Genomic DNA, 26,452 nt, shown 5'->3' with positions numbered 1-26,452 from the left:
GGAAATTCCGTCTGGCATGAGCGTGTAGGAATACCACGTGGCTATGACGTAATTTCGGCATCATTTTACTCGATTCAAAAAATAAAATAGCCGTAAATATTTTACCAGTCTACAGGGAAAAATATAAGCTTGTCACAGAATATTGGATCTTCTTCGGTAGATCTATATGAGCCGTTTTATCAGACACTATGTATAACCTTGGAAGTTGATTGTATTAAAACATGTTTCAGTTGCATTATCTATCTTATTTACATTTTTTTTTTCAATTTATACACATTGCATAATTGGTTAGCTGACTGATAAATTATATATAAAGCTGGAACTATGCTGTTTATCAACAGAAATAAATGTAAAAATAAAATAAATAGTGTTCAGTGTTCTGAAGGGAACGAAGTTTTATCGAGTCCACGGTTACCTTGGGTGTAAATAATAAATTTTTATCAACGAGTGTCACTGTGTTAAAAAGCTGAATCTATGCTACCGCGGTTATTTATCTAGTATATTATGGGTAATACGTATAAGTACCTCTATTACAAAAGAATAACCATTTAATTGGCTAAATCTAAAATGAAATGAAATGATAGGATATATGAGATATCTAAGGCCATCTTAGTGGCCCTATTGGGTTTATTATGAAGGGGAAAAAAACAATCATGTGTTGTGAAATATATTGCTAGAGGGGCAAGTTAAAGTTGAGCTGAACTTGCCGAAAGAGCTGGACTTGCCTTTCAGCAATTTCATTTGAGAATAATTTCCACCACTGAAAAGCAGTTGTTTCTTGTAATCGACTCTGGGCCATAATGGCTCTCTTGTTATTTACTATACGCTAGACATACATACACAAATGTATATTCAAAAACTCACGCACAAATGATTTTTACTGCTGCGCTATAAGTGATTTTGAAAGTTGTAAAATTTTCGTAAATTCGTAAGTCGTAAAATCACAATACAAATTGAAATATTTTGCCCTAACATTTTGGAAAGGCTTTGTTAAAAATACATATGTTGCAAGTGTGTACCTTTGAGATTATGTAGAATAAATGACCACTAGAGCAGGTTTAATTTTGATGGGACAATTTTATATACTTTTGTTAATGAATACACAAAATGTCACATGCAAAATATGTAAGGTGTAGATGTTTGAAGTTTACAGTTTCTATAAAAATAATTAAATAAATAAATAACAAAACAAAAAAAAACAGCCAGTTTTTTAATGGGCCAGTGTTGTGAAATATATTGCTAGAGGGGCAAGTTAAAGTTGAGCTGAAAATATAACATATCTACTTTGTGTGAAGTCAAACACGTTTATTTTATATTTATAAAGAGACTGTGTATCCATGGTCAATATTTTCTAATATTAAATTTGAGCATAGAATATCTTTAAAATATAATTTGAAGAAATGCCATGGCCCGAGGCATTTAAGCTTAAGTTGCCCCTAAAATGGGCCAATCAAATCAATATCAGCAAACTTGATAAAAAAACTACATATGTACCTAAGAATGCTAGTCAAAAGTTGGTGATCATCCATCCGTTAGTTCTATTAGAAGGAGACATTTAAAGGTATTTCTATTTTTAGCTTTAGCAGCCCCTAAAAGGGGCTAATCAAATTAGTATGAGAAAACTTGATAAAAGACTACCTAAGAATGCTACAGACAAAGTTTAGTGATCATCCCTCAATTAGTTCTGCAGAAGCAGACGTTGAAAGGTATCTCTATTTTTAGCTTTAGCGACCCCTTTTAATATGAGCAAATGTGATAAAAGACTACCTATAAGTATGCTACAGACAAATTTTGGTGATCATCCATCAATTAGTTTTGCAGAAGCAGACGTTTAAACGTATTTCTACTTTCAGCTTTTGCGGCCCCAAAAAGGGGCCAATCAAATTAATAAGAGCAAACTTGATAAAAGATGACCTAAGAATGCTACAGACAAAATTTGGTAATCAGTCATCAATTAGTTCTGTAGAAGGAGATGTTTATAGGTATTTTTATTTTTAGCTTTAGCGGCCCCTAAAAGGGGCCAATCATATTAATATGAGCAAGCTTGTTAAAAGACTATTTAAGAATACTAAAGACAGAGTTTGGTGATCATCCATCAATTTGTTCTGTAGAAGGAGACGTTTAAAGGTATTTCTATTTATAGCTTTAGCGGCCCCTAAAAGGGGCCAATCAAATTAATACGAGCACACTTGATAAAAGACTACCTAAGAATTCTATAGACAAAGTTTGGTAATCATAATTTATTTCAGTAGGAGATGATGTTAAAACGTTTAACTATTTTTAGCTTTAACGGCCAATCAAATTAATATCAGCAAACTTGATAAAAGACTACTTAAGAATGCTACAGACAAAATTTGGCGATCATCTATCAATTAGTTCTGCCGAAGCAGACGTTTAAAGGTATTTTTATTTTTAGCTTAAGCGACTCCTAAAAGGGGCCAATCAAATTAATATCAGCAAACTTGATAAAAGACTACCTAAGAATGCTACAGACAAAATTTGGTGATCATCCATTAATTAGTTCTGTAAAAGAAAATGTTTAAATGTATTTCTATTCTTAGTCCTAGAGACCCCTAAAAGGGCCCAACCAAATTAGAATAAGCAACTTTGAAAAAAAAGCTGCCTAAGAATGCTACAGACAAATTTTGGTGATCATCTATCATTTAATTTAGTAGTAGAAGACGTTTAAAGGTTTTTTCTATTTTTAGCTCTGTTGACCCCTAAAAGGGGCCAATTGAAATGACATGAGCAAATTTAAGTGTGACTGTCACATGGATGCTACAGACCAAATTTTAGGTAAATCTGCCCATTTGATACAGAGAAGAAGATGATTGTTGATGCACGACGCCGGAGTATCCCCATTTGATACTAATAGCTCACACTGAACCTATGGTTCTGGTGAGTTAAAAATGTTTTTCATGGTTAACATAATTATAGAAAGAGAACGGAAGGTATGTTGCTTTGCATTTGCAACCAATTCTGAAATCTGCTTTAAACTGTAGTCTGAATTTTTTCACTTGGAACTGGTGCCAGAATTGACAATTGAAGAAAAAGGCAAGATTTACGCCATTTATGATAAAAAATATTATTATCATAATTATTAAGATAGGATTTTGCAATCCGTACCTCCTGTTGATGTAAACCTGACTTTAATAATGGCGTAGGGCAGATAATGCAAGAAAACGAAATAGCTTGCATCTGAAGTCCGTTCCTATATAAAAAAAACTCCCTTGGTTATACAAAGTGTTTGATAAAACGGCTCATAAACTGAAGGAGATCCAATATTCTGTTGCAAGCTTATATTTTCCACCGTAGATTGGTGCATATCCTAAAGAAATTGGTACAGAAATAAAATACTTACTTCGAACCCAGCGATATTTATCAAAAAGACGTCAGTGACACGAGATATTGCTACACTGAGATACATGTAGGTCGCGTGCTATTTAACCCTTTCCCTCATGAGCATATTGTGAAAAAATGGCCGTTTTCATTGAAAAAAGCCTCCTGTTTCAAGTTCAAACTGCTATGAAACTATGAAAAATGCTTCATTACTAATCAAAATTGGCACAAATGTTGACTGGACCATTGCCTTTGTAACGACATGCTCAGTCTTAAATTTCCCGTTACCATGGCAACGAGGGGACATCTCAAAATTGGCAAAAAATCGCTATTTTGCGTTGATTTTTTTTATCAAAATTGATGCAACTTCTCAATGCATTGAGAAAGAGTCAAAGGCTTTTCAGCGTTGGTTACACATTACCTTATGATCGACCTGGGGTCATTTTTAGCCTCTCACAAGTCCAAAATTTTCTTGGCTATGAGGGGGACTACCGCCCCCCCTTCGAACCCCCTAAACAGAAGGGGACACATCCCCTTCTGGCAACCCTCTGATGTACCTTTTGGATAGGGCGGCGCCGAAAAGGTGAACACTTTTTTAAGCAACAATTTCCAAACGGAAAACAGTGTTTTGGGCCTAAACAGGGTAATATTTCACTGTTTGATGCCTCAAAAGGTGGGGTGGGGGTGATCAAAAGCCGTCAAAACACGTGTACATGAAGTAAAGGGTCAAAATGGCATCATTTAGCGCATTCCATCAATGAACCGCGTTAAATGACATCATTTTTTGTACTTCAGTATAAAACTGCATGCTTAGGATGACTTGTCACATTATTTGATAAAGCTATAACGGGTGTAATGATACAAAATTCCATGGAAAATTGCTTTCTTTGAGGTAAAAAAAAATTAAATATGCAAATTGGCATGTATCATATCAATCCTTTCTGTCAGTGATGTAATGATGATAATGTTATCTATGTCTTTGTTTCAGTGAACAAAAGGTACCTAATAAGGACCAATTTTGAATTCATTTAATAATGAAAACATTTCTTTTAATTAGCATAAATTATTTAACATAAAAATATAGAAACGAGGTACTAAATAATGAACGACAATTGTTAAACTTATATCAAAACAGTATTAACACATTTTTGGACAGTTGAGTTTTTCTATAATTTGAACTTTCTCAGATTGTGTAAGACTTATCACTTACATGTAATATAAGACTTTCTCACTTTGTATGAAACTTTCTCCCTTTGTAAAGACTTCCTTACTTTGTATAAGACTTCTTCACTTTATATAAGATGTTTTCACTTTGTAAAAAGACTTCCCAATTTTGTATAAGATGCTCCCACTTTGTAAAAGACTTTAAGACTTTGTATAAGATGCTCCCACTTTATATAATATGTCCTCACTTTGTGTAACATGTCCTCTCATTGTATAAGATATCCTCACTTTGTGTAACATGTCCTCTTATTGTATAAGATGTCCTCACTTTGCGTAACATGTCCTCTCATTGTATAAGATGTCCTCACTTTGTGTAACATGTCCTCTCATTGTATAAGATGTCCTCCATTTGTGTAACATGTCCTCTTATTGTATAAGATGTCCTCACTTTGTGTAACATGTCCTCTTATTGTATAAGATGTCCTCACTTTGTGTAACATGTCCTCTTAATGTATAAGATGTCCTCACTTTGTGTAACATGTCCTCTTATTGTATAAGATGTCCTCACTTTGTGTAACATGTCCTCTTATTGTATAAGATGTCCTCACTTTGTGTAACATGTCCTCTTATTGTATAAGATGTCCTCACTTTGTGTAACATGTCCTCTTATTGTATAAGATGTCCTCACTTTGTGTAACATGTCCTCTTATTGTATAAGATGTCCTCACTTTGTGTAACATGCCCTCTTTATGTATAAGATGTCCTCACTTTGTGTAACATGCCCTCTTAATGTATAAGATGTCCTCACTTTGTGTAACATGTCCTCTTATTGTATAAGATGTCCTCACTTTGTGTAACATGTCCTCTCATTGTATAAGATATCCTCACTTTGTGTAACATGTCCTCTCATTGTATAAGATATCTTCACTTTGTGTAACATGTCCTCTTATTGTATAAGATGTCCTCACTTTGTGTAACATGTCCTCTTAATGTATAAGATGTCCTCACTTTGTGTAACATGTCCTCTTATTGTATAAGATGTCCTCACTTTGTGTAACATGTCCTCTTATTGTATAAGATGTCCTCACTTTACATAAGAAATTGAACAATGATTCTCAACTTGCTCCAGTAAAATTGTTGATTATTTTATTCCATCTCAATAACTTCTTTGACGGGTAGAGTATATATAAGGCACTTTGATTTTTGTAGCACAAAGTTCTTTATAGTAAATACATGGGGATTTCTCTTTTATTAAATTCTAATATTTTTCCCACTTTTTTGGTCAAGTTTTAATTTATAACAACAACTATAATAGATTTGCCAAGCGTCCAATTTTGCGAATGTCCTATATCATTTTCAAGTTAGTCAACCAATAGTCACCATTTACATTTAGTAATGCAGGAATGTAATATAACACATAAATTTGTGCAAAAGTAATGTCAAATCTGTATTTATTAAGCTATGACCTAACTGTGTAACAAGGAATGTAAACAGGCCAATCTATTTTATAGAAAACCTAATTAAAAGGAACGAATACATACATACTGCTGTAATGACATCTAGCTTATACATAAATCAACATTACAAATATTTTCCGATTTTTTTAATTTGTTTTCTTTTTATGAGAAATTGTGAGAATCATGACCTTACTACCATTATGATGGTGACTTTTGTGTTTTTGCCGAAAATAATAAGTACAAAACTCATTTAAAACTTTATTATGCATATACCTATATAAGACATTTGCCAAACTACTAGTGTCATATTATATTTAAAGGAAGCAGATTAAATATGAGCCGCGTCATGACAAAACCAACATAGTGCGTTTGCTACCAGCATGATTCCAGACCAGCCTGCACATCCGCGCAGTCTGATCAGGATCCATGCTGTTCGCTTACAAACTCTAAAACAAGTAGAAAAACTGATAGCGAACAGCATGGATCCTGATCAGACTGCGCGGATGCGCAGGCTGGTCTGGATCAATGCTGGTTGCAAACCCATTATGTTGGTTTTGTCATGACGTTTCCTCTAAAAATGATCTCAGTCACAATTTCTGCTTATTTCAGTGAAGTACGACATGAGCAGTTTGGCAAATGTGTCAAATATACCGAATATATTAAACAAACAAACATATAATGGTTTAGGTACATTAAATAAAGTTCAAACAAGTATAATATGTATAACGAGAAAATGACTTTCAAACATTCTTAATTAAATCAAAGACCTTCCAAATGATTGGCATAACACCAATGTCACATTGACTATTCTTTGCTTTATTTAACTGATTTTATTTTCTATAAACATCTCTCCAGTCATGAATGTATGTAATGCTATTCTTACTAAAAAAACAGTCACTTGTCACTAGTCAATCATGGCGTTCATATTAGAAAATCTGCTTCAAACTCGTGTATTTCTTCCTCATTATTTGGCACCTTATTCAGTAAATTAAACTTTTAAACATGATTTTGCATACTGGCAAAACTACAAAACAGCCTGCAAATCTGTGACCGGCTAGACTATGTACTGATGGCTGCTTCAATGTACCTTTAACCTATAAATCAGTCGTTAGTAAATCACATTTCCAACTCCAAAGACAGTTGTGTTCATTACAAAGTTACTTCTTCAAAAAATGTGTTAATGAACTTGGTCTTCCTTCATCCAATGCTACATAAGTGGCCAATCAGGTAAGTTTGAACTTGTTCTGTTTATATACTTGAAGGCAAACATGTACAGATGCTACAAGGATTCCAACACAGTGTCCAGTCAATGCACCTAGTACACATGTTATAGGCCATGCCTGTAAAAGAAACAACAAGTACACTATAACACAATATATACATATTGAACTCTGGGCATTTCCCCTTCCTGACAATTCCCCACTCATTTGATTAATTTTTGTTACCATAGAAAATTCCCTACTCATAGATTGACACTCATAGATTTGACAGGACAGACAATTCTTTGTTTATATTTTAAACAGGTTAGACCATTCCCTTCTGTATTTTCCACATTAGATTATGCCCACAAAAGTAATAAATTATGAAATAAAACTTAAGATTAATATTACAAAGGAATTTAGTTAACATAATTTAATTGCCATCAAGTCATTAAGACTTTAGTGCAATATTGTCAAACATAAAATATATACTTTACAAAGATTGCTTTTGGTACTTGAAGAATAGACTTTCTGACATTTTTACATAAATGTGATTAATTCTTACAATATTTGTTTCTAAGCTACATTATTTCAGTTACATTTAACCCACTTTTTTATTTTGGGGTCTCTTAACTTTTGTTAAGAAACAGAGATGGAAATAAACTCCCTAGGGTAATTGTTCAGGTGTGAAAAATAACAGAAATAGAATTGTCTGGGCTGAGAAAAAATAATGGGAGGTGATTTGTTCGAGGGAAACATAGTTAAAATGAATGACTGGGAAATTGTCTGAGAAACAAATTGTCCAGACATTGTCAAATATACAGTTATCAACAGTGAACAAAAATCCTCCTTAAAACTTTTACATTATATTACTCTGCCTTGAATTATAAATGTTAGTCAGTTTAATATCAAATCTGCAAATACTAACATAATCCTGCATACTTATATCTGTTTTGGTGACATTTACAATCTTTGACTTTTACATTAATTAAAAACCAATCAATTAAGTAAAATATCTTACTCAAATAATAAAATGACTATTTCAAACAAATATTGTAACAACTATCTTATACAATAATTGTTACAACTATCTTATATAAAAGATGCAACAACTATCTTATACAAAAGATGTAATAACTATCTTATATAAAAGATGTAACAACTATCTTATATGAAAGATGTAATAACTATCTTATACAAAAGATGTAACAACTATCTTATACAAAAGATGCAACAACTATCTTATACAAAAGATGTAACAACTATCTTATACAAAAGATGTAATAACTATCTTATACAAAAGATGTAATAACTATCTTATACAAAAGATGTAATAACTATCTTATACAAAAGATGTAATAACTATCTTATACAAAAGATGTAACAACTATCTTATATAAAAGATGCAACAACTATCTTATACAAAAGATGTAATAACTATCTTATACAAAAGATGTAACAACTATCTTATACAAAAGATGTAATAACTATCTTATACAAAAGATGTAATAACTATCTTATACAAAAGATGTAACAACTATCTTATACAAAAGATGTAACAACTATCGTATACAAAAGATGTAATAACTATCTTATACAAAAGATGTAACAACTATCTTATACAAAAGATGTAACAACTATCGTATACAAAAGATGTAATAACTATCTTATACAAAAGATGTAATAACTATCTTAGAGAAAAGATATAACAAGTGTCTTACTGAAAAGATGTCACATTTTTCTTACATGAAAGATGTAACACATATCCTACACAAATTATGTAACAACTCTTTAATACATATCATGTAACAACTATCTTGCATAAAATGATGTAACAACCTTCTCAAGCAAATGATGTAACAACTACAGTATCTATCATAAACAATTAACACTTTTCTTACATAAATGATGTAACAACTATCTTAGAAGTATGATGTAACATCCATCTTACATAAATGATGTTACAATTTTCTTACATAAAAGATGTAACAACTATCTAACATAATTGATGTTAACAACTATCTTATATTAAAGATGGAACAACAATCTTACATAAAATATATAACAAATGTTTTACAATAAAAGATGTATCAACTATGTATCATAAAAGATGTATCAACTATGTATCATAAAAGATGTATCAACTATCTTACATAAATGATGTTACAAACTACCTAAATTAAATGATGTATCAGCTATTCTATACAAATGATGTATTTAATATCTATCATGCTGAAATCATAAAACAAATATCTCATATGATGTAACAACTATCTTAAACATGGGGGTGCAAGTTAAAAATTTTGAAAAACCTGAACTATTTGTTTGGGGGCCAGGGGGCCGCCAGAGCCCCCGGTGGGTCCAGGGCAACGCCCGGCCAGGGGTCCTGCTCCTGCATTATAGCACATTTGAAGGCCTAAAATGCAATTCCCTTGAATGATTACATGCCAGATAACATACATACTGTAGTATAGTATTTTCACTTAAATATTGCTCACATAATTATTTTTTTCTTTTCTCTCTCTTTTTCTTAATTATATAAACAAAAACATTTCAACACAAAAAGAAATGTGCTTTCATATATTGGTTCCACTATTTAATATTGTGGTTCCAACAGTAAAGAGTGATAAAACAAACCAATATATAAATAAATTGAAAATTGAGTTGATTTGTACCGAGTTAACGTTTTAATTAGGGCTGAGCTGACCCTGATTCCATACAAACATTAAATTGTTTTCAAAAAAGATAATTAAAACAAGCCTGGTTATGTTTCACAGTAAGTTTGTTTTTCATATGGTTTGGATCGTCTGCGTGCATTTAATTCTTTTTTTCCAGCTGGATCCATACTTGATGGATTTTCTACATACAGTACAGTGCAGAAAGCTACGCCGGGAACGTCTGGCTTTTCCAGCCAGTTTCCGTAGTTATCCCCGTTTCGATCACATACAAACAACCATTCCCATCTCCATTTATTTTTTGAGGTCTTCTCGATATCTTTTGTATTAAATCCTTCGTGTAGAAACTTCATTTTGACTAACAAATTGTACTTTCTGTTTACATATTACTCTGTAGCCGAATCGGTAACGAAGCCGCTTTTTCATTGGATGATTATAATTAGCGCGCCAATCTAAATCGTTGTAATAAATTCACGGATAAAATTGCATGCCGGGATTAATAATACATGTTTTCGTAAACATCTCGTATATCTTCGGAAACAATCGGCAGTTTCCGCGAAAGTTTACTATTGACGCTTCGAGAACAACCGTGAGCATCCGTATGTTATATAGCGTTCTCGATTATGAACTTCTAATCGGTGGTACTTCTCAGTTTGAAAGAGTAGACCCGCACCATACCCCTCCAAATATCTCAACGGATTTACGTGATTTGCAAAAATGATCCCTCCGGCACGTGAAAAACCGGAACTTCCGGCACATGCCGGAAAACTTGCACCCATGCTTAAAAGAAGCAGCTAGAGACATTTGAGCCATGTCACGACAAAACCAACATAATAGTTTGCGACCAGCATCCGCACAGTCTGATCAGGATCCATGCTGTTCGCTATCATTTTCTCTACTTGTTATTGGGTTTGTAAGTGAACAGCATGGATCCTGATCAGACTGCGCGGATGCGCAGGCTGGTCTGGATCTATGCTGGTCACAAACCCATTATGTTGGTTTTGTCATGGCGCGGCTCATTTATTATTCAGAAAGTGAATATACCTGCCATGGTTTGTCCCAATCTAATGGGATAGGAAATGCTCCCAGCCAAGCTCCTACAACACTGGTAATACTGCTTATAAATACAGTTGTCTCCATGCCCAGATCAGGACTGAAATGTATCCATTAAAGGAACTCCACTGAGGTTTATAAGACTAACATAAAATTTCAATTTTTCACATAGATCAACATGAGCTATTAAAACAGAAATATAAATAAAATATAACTAAGAAATATACAAGAAATACATTGAAAATCATATGTTTGTGCTATTCCTAGTCCGATTTGAGTAAAAAGTGTTTAAACGCTTTTCAATTTTGGGTCATTTTTCACTATCATAATAATTATTCTGGAAAAACAGAGCGAGCTAATGATCTGAAATTTTGCACATAAGTTATTAGTATAGATCTACATCAAATGGAGTAATAATATAAACATATTGTTTCCAGTCCTGTCATGTCAAAAAACCAAAGTGCATGGAGTCCCTTTTATAATAGCAATTAGAAAAAAAGTATTCCCAATATATCAATTGTTTAAAACTTTTTTACTTTTTAAAGTTTCAACCAGATTTTAGATTTTCATATACATTCATTTTAACTCTGATATCTCCAATATTGATTAAAAAAAAACAATTTGAAAAATGAGAGATAAACAAGTTTAACTGACTAAGGGTTTAAAAAATAACTTCTTACCTTTCAAAAACAAACACACGAGACCATGATTCCACATTTGATTGTAGGTGTATAAGAAGAGGTCCCACTGTTGTTGAGGATAACATCATAGCAAAATGGAAAGTTTCTGCTGTTTCGCTAAAATTGAAATTAACTGGCCCATGTTTATTTGCATACTTTTTTATGGAAAGAGTTCAAAGGCACATTATGCCTTAGAAAAAAATTTTTCTTCTGTAGAAAAGGCAAAAATTAATTTTAAAATGTTTCAATCATGGTTTTAGAGCATGTTAGATGCTTATCATCTGAAGAAAGTAGCAGTGAACATGAATTGAGCCGTGTCATGACAAAACCAACATAGTGGGTTTGCGACCAGCATGGATCCAGACCAGCCTGCGCAGTCTGATCAGGATTCATGCTGTTTGCTATCAGCTTCTCTACTTGTAATAGGGTTGGTAAGCCAACAGCATGGATCCTGATCAGACTGCGTGGATGCGCAGGCTGGTCTAGATCCATGCTGGTCGCAAACCCATTATGTTGGTTTTGTCATGACGCGGCTCAAATAATTGTTAAAAAAAGTAGCAATATGTAAACAAGCAGTATTTTCACTTCCATACAAAATACTAATCACTATAACTGTACTAATTGCTAAAAATCAACAGAAGCATAAGATGGTCCAGGTAATTTACCAATAAGTACCTTTTTTTAAGTATAAGAAGAGACCAAAAATAAAGAATATAAGAAATAAAAATAAAAGCATTTTTACGACATAATGGGCCTTTAACAGTATCTATGTCATACACCACCAGACATTTATATACAAATAATAATCTTCAATACAGTAACAGAAATGAATATAATATATATTGCAATTAATTGTTAAAATAAATGGGAATGGGAAAATTTGGAAAAGTCATATATACCTATTGGTGAGATTGAATTTAACTGGGTAATGCAAATTGCCTAAATTAGTCAGTATATGAAGGCTCTATGGGAAATATAAATTATCTACATATGTATTTATAACAAACCAATGACCCCTAAAACAGGGCCAATGTCTCCAAATGAACAGTCTTGGTAGTGCTTTATTATGTTAAGTCAGTGATCAATATTCAGAGACACTTTCAGAGGTGTACTGGTAAGAAGCCCAGGTAATCCCTGCATGTATCAGTACTATACACAGGACAAGGGGTATTTTCAATAAGAGGTAAGGACTGGTTCCCTGATTCCCTTGTATCTCTTAGCTTTCTCTCTGAAACGACTAGTCTAGTCATGTCTACCAAATCGGCATAAGAAGCTCAGCTTAGCATCCTTGATGATTTTCTGGCCTGAATACTACATTACATTAAATTACAGACTTGTGGTTTCTGACCAAAAACTTCTTCTTTCAGGTCATTCTATTAAGAGGCATATGCTAAGCAGGATCAACTGTATAATATAATTTATTTTAAACATTGCATGATCTTAGAACATGACAACAGAAACTTTTTAAGCAAATACTGCAGGCCTCATACAAATTTTACAATGTTAATGTTTTATCATGTACATGTATCAGATATGTTTGATCGTATTATTGCATAATACTGAAAGAAATCTAAGTAAAAAAATCTACCTAACTCACTATCTATCATTCTTAAATATCCTAACTCGCACTAGGTTTTGCCTTTCTTAAGTAAGCAATTTCAACGAGGATTTTCCCAAAATCAAGATGCTTAGAACTCTTTCAAATAAAATGAAGAAAGCCCTTGATTATATTCTATAATCAATAAAATTTCTTGAAGGATTTAAAAAAGAAGACTCACTTTATGAAAGCTGCTCCAAACATAATTGCTATAACATGGAAGAACACAAGACTTGCTGCAAAAACCAGTGCACTTTTCAGAATACTCTGAAAAAAAAGATGAAGAACTTCAAAGCTTCTACAAAAAGTTTTACAAGCTACAGACACATGTAGACATGATTAAGCCAGCATGAAAATTATCTTTGTTTCTTCTCCCAAAGCCATGCCTGTTTGGGTAGGGTATGTAGGTAAAACAAATGTTTTCATACGAAATCATTTTTTTTTATTAAAGACGATTATTATCTTTATCTGATTTATATGGATTTAAGAAAAATATAGATGCTTAGCATCTGTTTAATGTTTAGAACCAAAGTTTTATCTAACATACTTACCACATGTTAATTTATTATATTCCAGAGTGATGCAAATAAATCCAAAAAATACAAACAAAACATAACTTATTCTTTATTATTTATGTTCTACATTTTTTCATAGAAATCATGTGGGAAGTGCAAGTATAAATACAGGATACAATTACACAAAAAGGGATACAAGTAAATACATTCCAGAGTATCTCATATGAGCTACACTTCATTTGGTTAAAACAATGATATATACATATAACAAATATAGATATGGGGATGTCAAACACCAGGTCAACAAAGCAGGCCCAGGCTTTCGCTTGCCAGGTTATAGACTACAAGTTTATATCTAAAAGGAAATTTTCAGTGTCATTTCTAGTTGGGAGCTGCCATTTTTAATATGGCTTGTCCGGCTATAGACTACACGTGTATTTTTAAAAGAAAATCAAATAAAAAAACAATTAAAAAATGTCACGGGTCGTTTTATTTATTATATTAATTGTTCATTTTGCCATCCACTGTTCGTCATTTAGTCACGGGAAAAGTGTTCTTAATGTCCGCGCATGCGTCTATTATCGTTTGTCTCCGTGGCGTCTGCTATTGTATTGCATCGGATGGTTTTGTAACATACGCTTATAAGCGGAAATTCACGGATACAGCCAAAACATTTCAACTATGTCTGTATTTCGAGTACCGTAATTTTGTAAAATGTTTTTGTATGTCCAATCGTTTTGTACGTTGTATGAAAGAGTTTTGAGAGAAAGTTTTTTGTTGGTTTTTAACATTTTCTTTCTTCCAAATTCCCCCATTCTTTCCTTCTCCACTTCACTTTATTCTCTTACGAGTTTAGATACACAATTGTACTTCTGCATCGATTCTATAAGTTTATTTAATAGAATCTTTCATAGGAAATAACTTATTATTAAGTTATTTACTTTTTGTATTGAGACGCTGTGGTAAGATTATTTTCATTTTATTCATTTACTTGAAATAATTCTTATATGCATCGTTCAATTGTTGTATTTTATGTATGTTTTAATTAACTTGTATTATAATCATGTATTTACGTTTTTAGGTTTTTCTTTGTATTATATTAAATTGACGAACCTACGCCAGGAGTTTCTATTATTAATTCTACCCTGTGACAAAAATATATAGATTTCTATACCTATCAATGAAATTTTCAGTGTCAGTTCTAGTTAGGCGCCACCATTTACAATATATTGACTCAATGATAAAAGGCGGGGTATTCCCATAACGGAACGAATCTCAACTTTTCAGATTAATAATAATCGTGGAGTGTTCCAAGTCAAAACGGAAGCGGGTACATACGATACCGAAAGACTCCTTTAAAATGGAAAAATAAAAAGATATTTTTAACCAACTTTCCCATTCATAGACTTTGCCTAATTTCATATTATATTCATTCTGTCATTTTTATGCACAGAAAATTTTTCAGTAACAGTTTGTTCCCAGTTTAAATTTGAACGCTAAAATCAGAAAACATCTTTCAGTTTTTCAAAAAATCAATAGATTTAAAATTTACGTGCGTAAAAATGAAGACAGTTAAAATTAGGCGTAAAGGTTTGACAGTAGGCAAAAATAAAAGAAATTTAAATGGGTCAAAAAGCTCATGCTTAATTTAGGCTACAATATCATGAAAATGCCAATGGTTAAAAAAAACCCAGATCAGTGGCATTCCTGTTCAAAATTATGGTCAATTTGTTTCTAACATACCTTAACCAAAATTCCGAGTCTAAACTTCTGGCCTTTGTTACTTTGATGTTGTGTTAAGAAATGCAAAATTCCATGTAAAAACATGACTGAAGCCGACAGAAATTTTGTCACACCAAGAGGATTAGAGACGATATCTAGTTGTGACTTTCCATGAAAAGGAATATATGTTATCAAAATCAGAATTATTGCGCTGGTGACATTTCCTATAACAATATTTCTTAACGTTTTTTTGGAAATGGAATTATTTGACACCATGGGCGCAGCCATTTTGAATGTTCTCTATATTGAAGAGTTTTTCTTATTACGTCACTTCCGAGTCCTGTCAAAAAAGTAAATAAAGCGTCTTTGCAAGACACGTGTCAAAATCAGGTAAATAATCGGCTTATCTTTGTAGGTCTTTGATAGGAACGTCTTTATAATACAGTTAAGTCTTTTGGTCACAAAATTGCTCCGGGAAGGCAGGTTAGTATGGAATTTTTTCGAAGATATTGTGGAGTAAATTTACCACGGTTGTTGAGAATCATCATCAGAGATTTGACAGGTCGATACACAGTTGTGTTGTCAGTATACTGATCGATACATTACTTTACTACAAGTGCCTCTGTATATTGACTAATTCTATGTTCATCTTCTTGTCAGAATGCTTAACACTATAAAAGAGCGGTTGCACTTTTCAATGCATATGATCATAATAAATTTTATTTCCAATAAAGGCTTTAATGGACAATTTCATGATGCATGCTGTATAATGTATTCATGAATGAAAGAAATGTTGGAAATTAGTTTCTTCTTCAAGTGTAGTGAAGGACAGCTACTGCGGCATTTTCTCAGTTTGGTTAAAAAGCGTGTGCGGGAGGTGGGGTGGGGGTCCACGCCTGTATATATTTACTATTTACAATTTAAAAACTGATTAAAACATGTCCTATTCCCTTAAGTTACAATGTATATCCTTGGATTCCAGTCTTAATGGACTTTATGGCCTGGGCCATGGGCAACTGGTTCCCTATCCTGATGGTGGATGGAAAGAATGATTCCTTATTATATAGACTGTGTTGCGACAGTATGGGATCCTGTACTGGAGTTGATATCCCCTTGTGGCTGCTCCTGATTGGCTGAATTGGGGAGGTAGTTGTATGGCAATTATAGGGAGTTAGCAACACAATACATTATTGTGGCCTTAGATTTAGTTCTGTGCTGTTGTAGGCTATCCCATACTAACCTGTCAATCATTGCTGTGACACTACTGGTAATATTTGTTGTTAGTCACAAACCTAGCTGCCCTTCTTTGCACCGCTCAACTTGGCCTTGGTTGTACCCATGAATGTAATATGGGGCAATGGTGGTGGTGATACAGATAACCTGGCATTTGTCTTATGGTATGGTGCGGTTGGTGAAAAATAGCCCTCTACCAGTTCTCGTTGTGTTAATCCTGACAAGAAACTCCGGATCCAATGGCGTAGGTTGCCTCGTACGCCATAGTGGTCTAATTTGGTGAGCAACCTATCGTGTGGGACCTTGTCAAATTCTTTGGAAAAGTCCAATAACACTGTGTCAATCTGGATGTTGTTTTCAATACCAATGGCAACATCCTTTATTGTTGTTATCAGTTGGGACTCACAGGATCACTTCTTCTTAAATCCATGCTGCCCGGTACAGTAGTCAGTTAGTATGTTGTGATGTTCAAATAAGTTCATCAAGTGGCTGTGGATGATATGTTCTATTGCCTTACAACACACAGAGGTCAGGGACACAGGATGGTAGTTTGCAGGTTTACTCTTGTCACCCTTGGTGAGACATTAGCGTTTTTCAGTAATCTGATGTTTGACCTTGGTCAATGTATGACTGGAAAATCTTGGTAACTAGCTGAGCCATCTCTTTCGGGAATCTAGTGGAAATCCTATCTAGTCCAGTTGCCTTATTTGGGTTGATACCTTGCAAGAGTTTCAGTACACCCTTCTCGGTGACTCTGATGTTGAGTGTTTATGGGATGGTACTAGTGCTTAGGGACGGAATGTCCTCTGTGGTGAACACTGATAAAAAAAATTGTTCGTTTAGGATGGAAGCTTTTGTTTGTGGGTCTCCATGAAGGTTCTCATCAGAGTGAAGTGGAGCAATCCTAGCACTGTCACACTTCTTACTCTTAATGAAAGAATACAGTTCTTACTGTTGGAATCCTCCTACACCTTAAGGTCAAGGTCACGCTTAAGGTGAATTATAAATAGGTCAACATTTCCCAGGCTACAATATATGAATTGATAATGATTAACCACAATGAGGATTTGCTTCATAACAACTAGCCCACAAAAGTGACAATTCGCCTCAAATTAGTGATGATTCACCCAACTTCAAAGTATCATTTAGTGTCATTTAAATTATCAAAATTAAGAGATGATAAGATTAAATGTTAATTTTTATATATTATTTGTGATATAAAATGTTCTTTGTATCTATAATTATTATTGTAAGATATATATTTTTTGTATATACTGAAAAAGATGAGTTTTTTTTCATCAATAGGTGATGTGAGTTTTTTTTCCCAGTTGGTGGTATGCATTGAAATACTTTGTTTTTAGTTTAAAGCATTCAGTTACTTTATAAAAATAAAGATTTCTAGTTTTAGAAAAAGGTACAATATTGAAACCAATATTTTTCTTATTCTATCTCTAAATCAAATGTTATCTTTAAAAAGTATACCAAATAAATGCCATAAAATACTCAAACCATAAAATTTTTCAATTTAAAAATCAAATGAAAGAAAAATTAATATAGTGGGGCTGAATCGTCACAAATCGGGTCAGTCATCACTGAAGTGGTGTGATTTATTATGGGGCGAAATTGTTATAGGGTTTTAACCATTAAATAATGATTTTTTGCATACACCATTTGCTCTTAGAGAAATATATAAATGTATTCCTTAGTATACAGGTATTTTGGAAGTACTGTGATCTTTTTTAAAATTAAACTGATAATTTTTGAATCAGATTTATACACTTTTACCTGCTCAAAAGGTTTCTAATTAACTTTGGACAAATGGCCTGCCACTGGTATTAAACTATGTGCAGAGGCTGAGCACAACAACCAGGTGGCCACTCCAAGGTCAAGGTCACACTTTAAGGTCAAATGTTAAAAAGTATTCTTTTCAGTTGTCCCCTCCATAACTTATTTACTATTGGAAAGGTTTTTAATAACTTTGCACAAATGTTAGCACCTTCATGGTACATTATGTGCAGAATGACCAGGCTCTATACCATATATCTATTCTATACTGTTGCTAGTTCCAAATTCAAAGCTGGGCAAATCCTTTTCACAATTTTAAGGTTTAATATTTGCAGCATACCAGGATGTATATTAAATCTTTTTTCACATGCTTTATTGTTTTAAATAATTAACATCATTTGCTTTGATTCTCTGAAATGTAAACTTTTTTAAAGTCTCAAATGAAATATGGAGGAAATAGAGCAGGAGAAAATGTGTAATATACATCACTACTTCAAGTCTTCAACTCTCATCATTTGTTTTATTTTATTCATAATGACTACAGGTAACATGTTTGTTTTTTATATATCTTCAGATCTCAGTATACATGTGTTTTAAATACATGTAATGTCCGGATATCAGTGTACAAGTCCACGGTTAGGTGTTGAAGACTGTTTTATCAGTTATCTCCCTTGTGAAACTCTTCTTCACATATTTTCATACCTGCCAGCAAAGGATATTGCAGCTTGTACAGGTAATTCTGAAATGTAAAAACTTCTATATTCTATTTTGATTTTTTAATGCACTATTATTTAAATCCATGTTTATTATATGACAGAAATTATCTCTTCCTTATTAAGGAGATTATTTAGTTTAGTTTATTGTAATTGATAATATAATTGTAGACATTTTAATATGTTTAACTTCAATTATTACAAATGCACATTCTTCTGAGGAAATAAATATCTACCGGTATATGTTACAAGCTGGTTATGATGCTTCTTGTAAACATACTAAAGGGAGCAGATGAGTAGAAACATTCCGACTTTGCAGTAGTTGTTTCACCATCCTTCTCACAATCCTTTTGTTTATGTAAGCTATTTTGTTGGAGTTCTGCAAGAAATATAAAAAACAGAATGTGTCAAAGATTTACATTTTGACAATTCATTATTCTGGAAACCATTACTGTTTGAACCTCCATAAATTGTTTTACCATTTTCACTTAGTTCAGATATTTGAAATAATTGAAATTGAAATAATTGGCTAAATTCTTTATTTCACTCATTTTTGGGTATAAATAGCAAATAGATAATTGTTTGGTAAAGTTTGCTTTTAACTTAATACATTGCTCGTCTTGACATGATTGTAGAAACGTGTAGATATTGGTGTGAAGTTATCAACAACTGTGACAATCTGTGGAAGCTACAGTGTCTTACCCTCACTGATAGTAGTCACTGTATTCAAGCTGATAGACAAACTGGCCATTCCTGGAAAGTAAGTTTACAATCTTGTACAAACTAATTGATAATTTCATGGACATAAAATTTTCTTGTTTTTTTCTTTTGTCAAAAAGGACAAATTGTGAGGTTTCTTTAAAGGTGAATTGTCTTAATTGTTTGAAAAATAAAAAGGGAAATTTATGCAAATTATGTAACATATATAAAATAATCTTACAGCAAATGAAGGAAAATTTCATTGGATCTTAACCTTTTAGATTGAACTATCCATGAAAACTATGAAAATTAGTGCCCCATGAATAATAATGATTTTGTGGAAAGCTAGTACTCTTGACTGACTAAATATAAAACTTTTGAATAATAAACCATGCTAACATGTAATACACATGAAATTAAAGGAATACTGCTATATTTCTCCTTTCTTATTTGCTAATAGAAGGAAATTTGGTAAATTATGTTAAACTACAGTAAGAGGAGAATACATTATTACATGACATCATAATTGAGCCGCATCACAACAAAACCAACATAGTGCGTTTGCAACCAGCCTGGATCCAGACCAGCCTGCGCATCCGCGCAGTCTGATCAGGATCCATGCTGTTCACTATCAGTTTCAATACTTTTAATAGAGTTGGTAAGTGAACAGAATGGATCCTGATCAGACTGGCGGATGCGCATATGGTCTGGATCCATGCTGGTTGCAAACTATGTTGGTTTTGTCGTGATGCGGCTCATATGATGTATTAATGTCATATCCAATGCTTATTCTGTATAGTTACAGGAACCTTCAGTCTGTTTAATCAGGAAGTAAAGTAAAGCATATGACCATGCAGTGCTTGGGTCCTGGCATTTATCTGTCACAGTCATTGAATTTAGCACTGGCCCGGTGGCCCATGGCCAGTGAAAAATAGTTCGGCCAGTGAATATTTTAAGAAAATTTAGTTAAATATATAGTAGAAAAAATTCAAAACTGGAATTCGGGCTAGTAAATTCAAAATCTTAAATTCGTTGACTGCAGTGCCATGTTTTACAAGTTGAAAAAAGTTCAATAAAATGTGAAAATTTATTTTTAAACAATGTAAATATTGAATATGTACACAATATTGATGACAATGCAATGTTTTTATTTGTTCAGGAAACATTTAAGAAGAACTACGGTGTGAATGGTTTCAAGAACCTTTGGAAACAAGGTACATTCAGCAATCCTAGAAGTTACCAAGAATTATTGAATAGACCATTCTGTCATCTTGATACAGACAGCTGGGGACAAATTTTAGAGTGGGAACTCGAGCGTTCATGATTGTGTGTAGATAAACAATTGTCATTTTAGAAGTATAGTGATACACTTTTCCCTGTTTCTTAGCGAGATATCATTCTGACATTGTCTCTTGTCTTTTGATGACATTATATTGTTTTGTATATACACAAGTTTAGGGCGTTTTTTTTTTAGAATATATTTTGAATCCATGTTAAGATTGGAAGATTGAAGATTTTAAATTTCTCTGTGATATACTACCTCTCTATTTTGTAAGTGTTATTTTTTAAGGTTTTTTGCAACTAGTATTTTATAACAGTTTTTAAGAAGTTTAAATTTAGCAAGTATTTATTCTGAAAAAAAATCATCAAAAAGTGAAAAATGATGTCTAGTGGGACCTTTGACAGTTTAAGTATGTTTGTTGTTGTTATATTGATACTGGTTTGCTCTGTGAGCACCCATAATGAGGAGAACTTGTATCAAGCAAAAGATAACTTACCAACTATGGGCCCAGCTAAATCAGTGCGCTATTTGCTGTATGATGTTAATCCAGGTGAAGGTTTTAATTTAAGACGTGATGTGTACATGAGAGTTGCGAATTTGGTGAAGTTTTTAAATGAAGATGAACCTTGGGTATTAGTATTACCTCCATGGGGGAAACTTTATCATTGGCAGTCAACACACCTCTCCTCACAGACTAAAATAAAGTGGGAGAATTTCTTTGATATCAACAGTTTGGCTATGCATGTGCCTGTTATTGAATTTGAAGATTACCTGAAAGCCGTGGGTAAACCTGAGATTGATGAGGTTTATTATCTGCAGAGGTATAAGGAAGGTTGGACTAAATGGGAAGAGAAGATTGATATCCGTGAGTGTATTGACCCACCAAGATATAGGAAAGACGATGATGGCAAATGGCGAGGACAGTTCTTTGGATATGAAGAAGTGTATGCCAAAAAATTTGAGTGCATGTCTTCTCAAGCATATCTGCTGACTTATAAACCATTTCTAATGAAAAATACCACAGGCAGGACAATATTTCTAGACAGAGCTGAAAACGTAATTCATGGACAGTACAGTGAATGGTCTAGAGAATGGTGGACTGCCAGACGTAGTATGGTCTTCGCAAAATACCTCAGAGATGTTGGTGATGAGTTCAGAAAAGAAAAGCTAGACTCTAATGATATAGATGACAAAACTGAACTAGAACCTTGGACTAAGATGAAAAGAAACCATGGAGATGCTAAAGGTGGACCTTATGTAGCAATTCATCTACGTAGAAAAGATTACCTCTATTCTCATGCCAAAGAAGTGCCTAGTTTAGAAAACGCAGCCAAAACTGCCAAGAATTTCTTGAAGAAATACAACCTTAAGAAGTTGTTTTTAGCTACTGATGCAAATGGGGATGATTTAAAAGCTTTTAAAAAGATGATGAAAGGATATGAGGTCTATTATCATAAAAGATCTCTCCCTGATGTTAATAAATATTATGATGGCGCCTTTGCAATTATTGATCAGTGGATATGTGCTCATGCAAGGGTTTTCATTGGCAGTCATGTTTCTACATTTTCATTCCGTATCCATGAAGAAAGAGAGATCCTTGGCTTTGATCAGGAGACCACATTTAATAGATTCTGTGGTGATGATGAACCTAAAGACTGTGAACAGCCTACCAAATGGAAGATCATGTATTAACTCTTTGATGATACTGATACTGTGAAAAAGACTTCCCTTGCTATAACAAAATTTAAGCATCAAAGTATTATATTTTGCGAGCAAATTATTCAGAGACTAGTCAAATTATAAACTTTTCTAGTTTTGCCCTGATGACATGTCATTATAAAATAACCTCTTTTTCAAGTGATAGGGACATTATTATATTTTTTGTGAGGAAAGGGTACATAATGATATAAAAGAAAAGTTGCTTTTATATGTATGAAATATATCATTTAAAAACAACGAGTCTGTTCAAAAGAAAATTGTGTGACTGTTAAGATAAATGAATCTGTACATGGTATTATTTTACCCGTGAAATTGTGATCAGAAGATACTGTTAGGAATGGTGAACTGTATTTACACAAGTTCATTCCAAAAACATCTAGATACTTGTAATCATGTTGTGTATGTGGCTGTTTTATTTTTACCAAGAATTTTTCATAGGTAATGGACCATTTCAAATATACAGCATTTACAAACCTTAATTTATATATGTAGAACTGAAAAGCATTTGTTTTATATTATTTATTACAACGTTTATGTTTATATAGATAAAGCATATTTCCAAAAGTATCATTATCCCTCGCTTAATTTTTTTAGAAACATTTATTATTTTATAATATATACATGTAGTTGGCAGTCATTCCATAGGAACACAGGATCTTGATGGAATAACCTGACACCTATAATTAAAAAGTAGTTAATATTGCATTTAATAATTCTATGGGTATTAAGCATTTGTGACTGTACTTATATCATCAATAGAATAGCAAGTTACTATGGTTTAAATTATGCTAGTAAAAGTTTAGTTTATTGTAAGCAGTAAAGAATAATTTTTCCAATATTTGATTTGATATAAGAGTCATAAGTCACTAGAAAGTAGAATATTTGATATGTTATAATATTGTATGTATGTTGTCCTGCATATTCTCCCCTCCTCCCTCGTGAATGAAGGTATATGGACTGTTTTATGGCATGTGTTACAGTGAAATTTTGTGTGATAAATGAATCTAGAGGCCTTGGTCATTGTGTCTGACCAGTGGTTTTTATTGTTGATTTGAAATCATTTTCCCATTACTGTTGTTGTTAAAACCCATTAGGATCATTTTATTCATTTATGCATAAGAACTGTGAATCAAATGCATGATGATGTGAAGTATACACTGCCTCTACTCTTGGGCAATCTTGAGTCTTAACATAACGCATGGGGGAATACTTCAGGTCTTCTACCAATGGCAACCTTTGCCATTTAGACACTGAATGAGTGCGTTGTTAAGTCAACAAAAAAAAAGAAGACAAGAACATAAAATTTCTATAAATATGTGCAGAGTAACTGTCTCCCTGCAATTTTATTGTTGTCATACCTTATTTAAGTTACCACATTTACTAAAAAAAAACTGATCTTTACTGGCATATCTGGCATTTTTTTGATGTTACTCAATCTATTTCATTTGACTGAGTCGTGCAAAAACAGAGAGCAATAATTTCTAGTTTAAATTCAATAAAAAGTGGGTTTGAATTCTGTCATGAACTTTCAATATATCATTATTTGGTAACACTAGGTAGTCAAGCTAGACTACAGAAAGTCAGTGGCTTCTTTCACAAGTAAAGCTGGAAGGTCAATGCATGTTGTAAACAGTGATCAGGTATTAATACAAAAGAATGTGATTCTTAGACTCAAGAGAATGTCAAATAAATGTTATTTTCATAAGTTTATTATTGTTTGTGGATGCAAGGAAATATTGTCTTACAATTAATTGGTTATTGATAAATGTATATTTGTTGGAAATGAAAGTGAAATATTGTGATAGTAATTTTGTTGTAACAACACGAATGTGATGTAATACTATGCAAAAACTTGTTGTATTATTTTCTATATTGATTGTATTTGTATTCACCCTTTTAATTTATGCTTGCATAATCTCAGTATTTATATTACTTTTTGCAACACAGAAGAATAAATATTTTATAGACATGTTCATGTATTTTAAACTTAAAATAATGGAGTTGACTTCCAATTTGTAAAAATATATACATGTACATTTAAGTGACACATTTTAATAGATAAATGACTACTTCATTCAAAAGTGCCTGCTTTATGAAGGTTTTTGCATATTGATTTTTCATGTGTCTAAACTATCAGTATCAAAACTTATGAGTACTCTATTATCAACCTTGGTGGAAAAAAGATTTCCACCAAAAAATGCTTAACTTTTAGCCTCCTGTCCGCAACAATTTCAAACCATGTGACCAAGATCAGTCGCCCCATTCATTGTCTGCACAGTTTGCTTTTCAGCCACTACATATTTTTGAGATTTTTCTCCAAAAAGATTAATGGTTATGCCCAGTTTGAAAGATAGACAAGTCAATTTAAGATATTTGGGGTGAAAAGAGTTATTCAAATTTGAAAATACATATTGTCAGAATCTGTTCTCTGTTAGAATTATTTTTATATATTAATCAACCTTGGAAATAAATTGCATAAAAATTTACAGTGTCAACACTTTAGTTTAAACAATATTTTATTTATAATCCATACATTTACATTATAAAGTACATAAAATAAAATTTATGGATTGAGTTGGAAGCTTTGTCAACAATTAACTTAGTTTATCTGATAGGAGATACAATCCATTAATCTAATCATTTATAACTTTTGTCTAGTGTACTTTGATTATTTCCATATTCATTAAACTCTTGTCACCCTATTTTCACATCATTTAATCAAAGTGTTTTGTAGTCCCACATTAATATACTGCCAAAAAGTGTTGTTGATTATTTATGATTATATATATAATGTATTTGTTGATACTCACTTAGTCCTTATTATTACCTATGTGCTTTGCTGTGTTGTTGTTTTTGTTGTTAAATATCAAACTTTTAATATTGTTGTTTTTCATTTGCTAAAATTTTACCCCATTTTTTGTTTGACTTTACTTATGGTATATCCTTTGTCTTAGTAATCATTATGTTTTGTTTTATTTTTTTTAATTCCTTATTATTACCTATAGAGTTTTATCATTGTGGTGGTTATTGTCAAGATAACAGTTATTCTGATTTATATTTGATGTTTTGTTTTATTTATTTGAAACATGTAGAAAAGATTAAATAAATCAATGTTATTATGTGTGTTACTTAAAAGTGACACTGTGTTTAGTTGTTTAAGGTTTGGTATTATCTTTCATCACCATGTGAAAAAAAAATTGAAAATTTAATGTTTGTCTTTTTATTATTCATCCAAATGCTGTACTATATTGCATAAAAATTTACTATGCCCAGTGAGCCATCCTTATTTCTAAATTTAAACTGCAAATTGTTGTGAATGTCATTTTCACAATACTTTGTTTAATTGAATAGTGATATTTATCAAACTTTGATGAGTTATCAGTATTGAGCTAGTATAATAATGGAAAGTTATATTCCAGTGAGTCCATTATATAACGAACAGAATACTGATACTGTGTGTCAAAGTCTACATATATAAGCTCAACAGATTCAAGTTGTGGTATTTTGATGGGAGATTGGAATCTCCGGTGTCTGTAGTCTGTCTGAACATTCTAATTCTTTGAAAATATTCCAGAAAAGTATCATGCGCATGTAACAGCCTTCTAGGTTTACTGGAGTTT

General features: G+C 32.5%; 2 protein-coding genes across 4 annotated transcripts; one reads left to right on the top strand and one right to left on the bottom strand.

The window, feature by feature from the left end:
• Positions 1–6,755: 6,755 nt before the first annotated feature.
• On the bottom strand, positions 6,756–15,719 carry LOC132745350 (phosphatidylinositol-glycan biosynthesis class F protein-like). Its single transcript, XM_060734249.1, has 5 exons — positions 15,423–15,719; positions 13,346–13,431; positions 11,568–11,684; positions 10,879–10,987; positions 6,756–7,300 (listed from the first exon to the last, which is right to left on the bottom strand). Exons 1-5 carry the CDS (start codon positions 15,687–15,689, stop codon positions 7,184–7,186), a joined length of 696 nt encoding a protein of 231 aa, XP_060590232.1. The 5' UTR covers positions 15,690–15,719; the 3' UTR covers positions 6,756–7,183.
• LOC132745349 (GDP-fucose protein O-fucosyltransferase 2-like) lies at positions 15,712–26,041 on the top strand. 3 transcript variants are annotated; one of them, XM_060734244.1, is made up of 4 exons: positions 15,712–15,791; positions 18,994–19,152; positions 19,768–19,892; positions 20,991–26,041. In XM_060734244.1, the coding sequence occupies exon 4, from the start codon at positions 21,492–21,494 to the stop codon at positions 22,803–22,805; it is 1,314 nt and encodes a 437-aa protein (XP_060590227.1). In that variant the 5' UTR covers positions 15,712–15,791; positions 18,994–19,152; positions 19,768–19,892; positions 20,991–21,491; the 3' UTR covers positions 22,806–26,041. The 3 variants fall into 3 exon arrangements, with proteins under 3 accessions (XP_060590227.1, XP_060590230.1, XP_060590231.1); XM_060734247.1 differs by having other exon boundaries at positions 15,746–15,884; XM_060734248.1 differs by lacking the exon at positions 15,712–15,791 and having other exon boundaries at positions 19,026–19,165.
• The last annotated feature ends 411 nt before the right edge of the window (positions 26,042–26,452 follow it).

Source organism: Ruditapes philippinarum, unplaced genomic scaffold, assembly GCF_026571515.1.
Source record: "Ruditapes philippinarum isolate M1 unplaced genomic scaffold, ASM2657151v2 ctg996_1_1_1_1, whole genome shotgun sequence".
Lineage (NCBI taxonomy): Eukaryota > Metazoa > Mollusca > Bivalvia > Venerida > Veneridae > Ruditapes > Ruditapes philippinarum.
The sequence above is the reverse complement of the archived record's forward strand: the minus strand, read 5'-3'. Positions and strand labels throughout refer to the sequence as shown.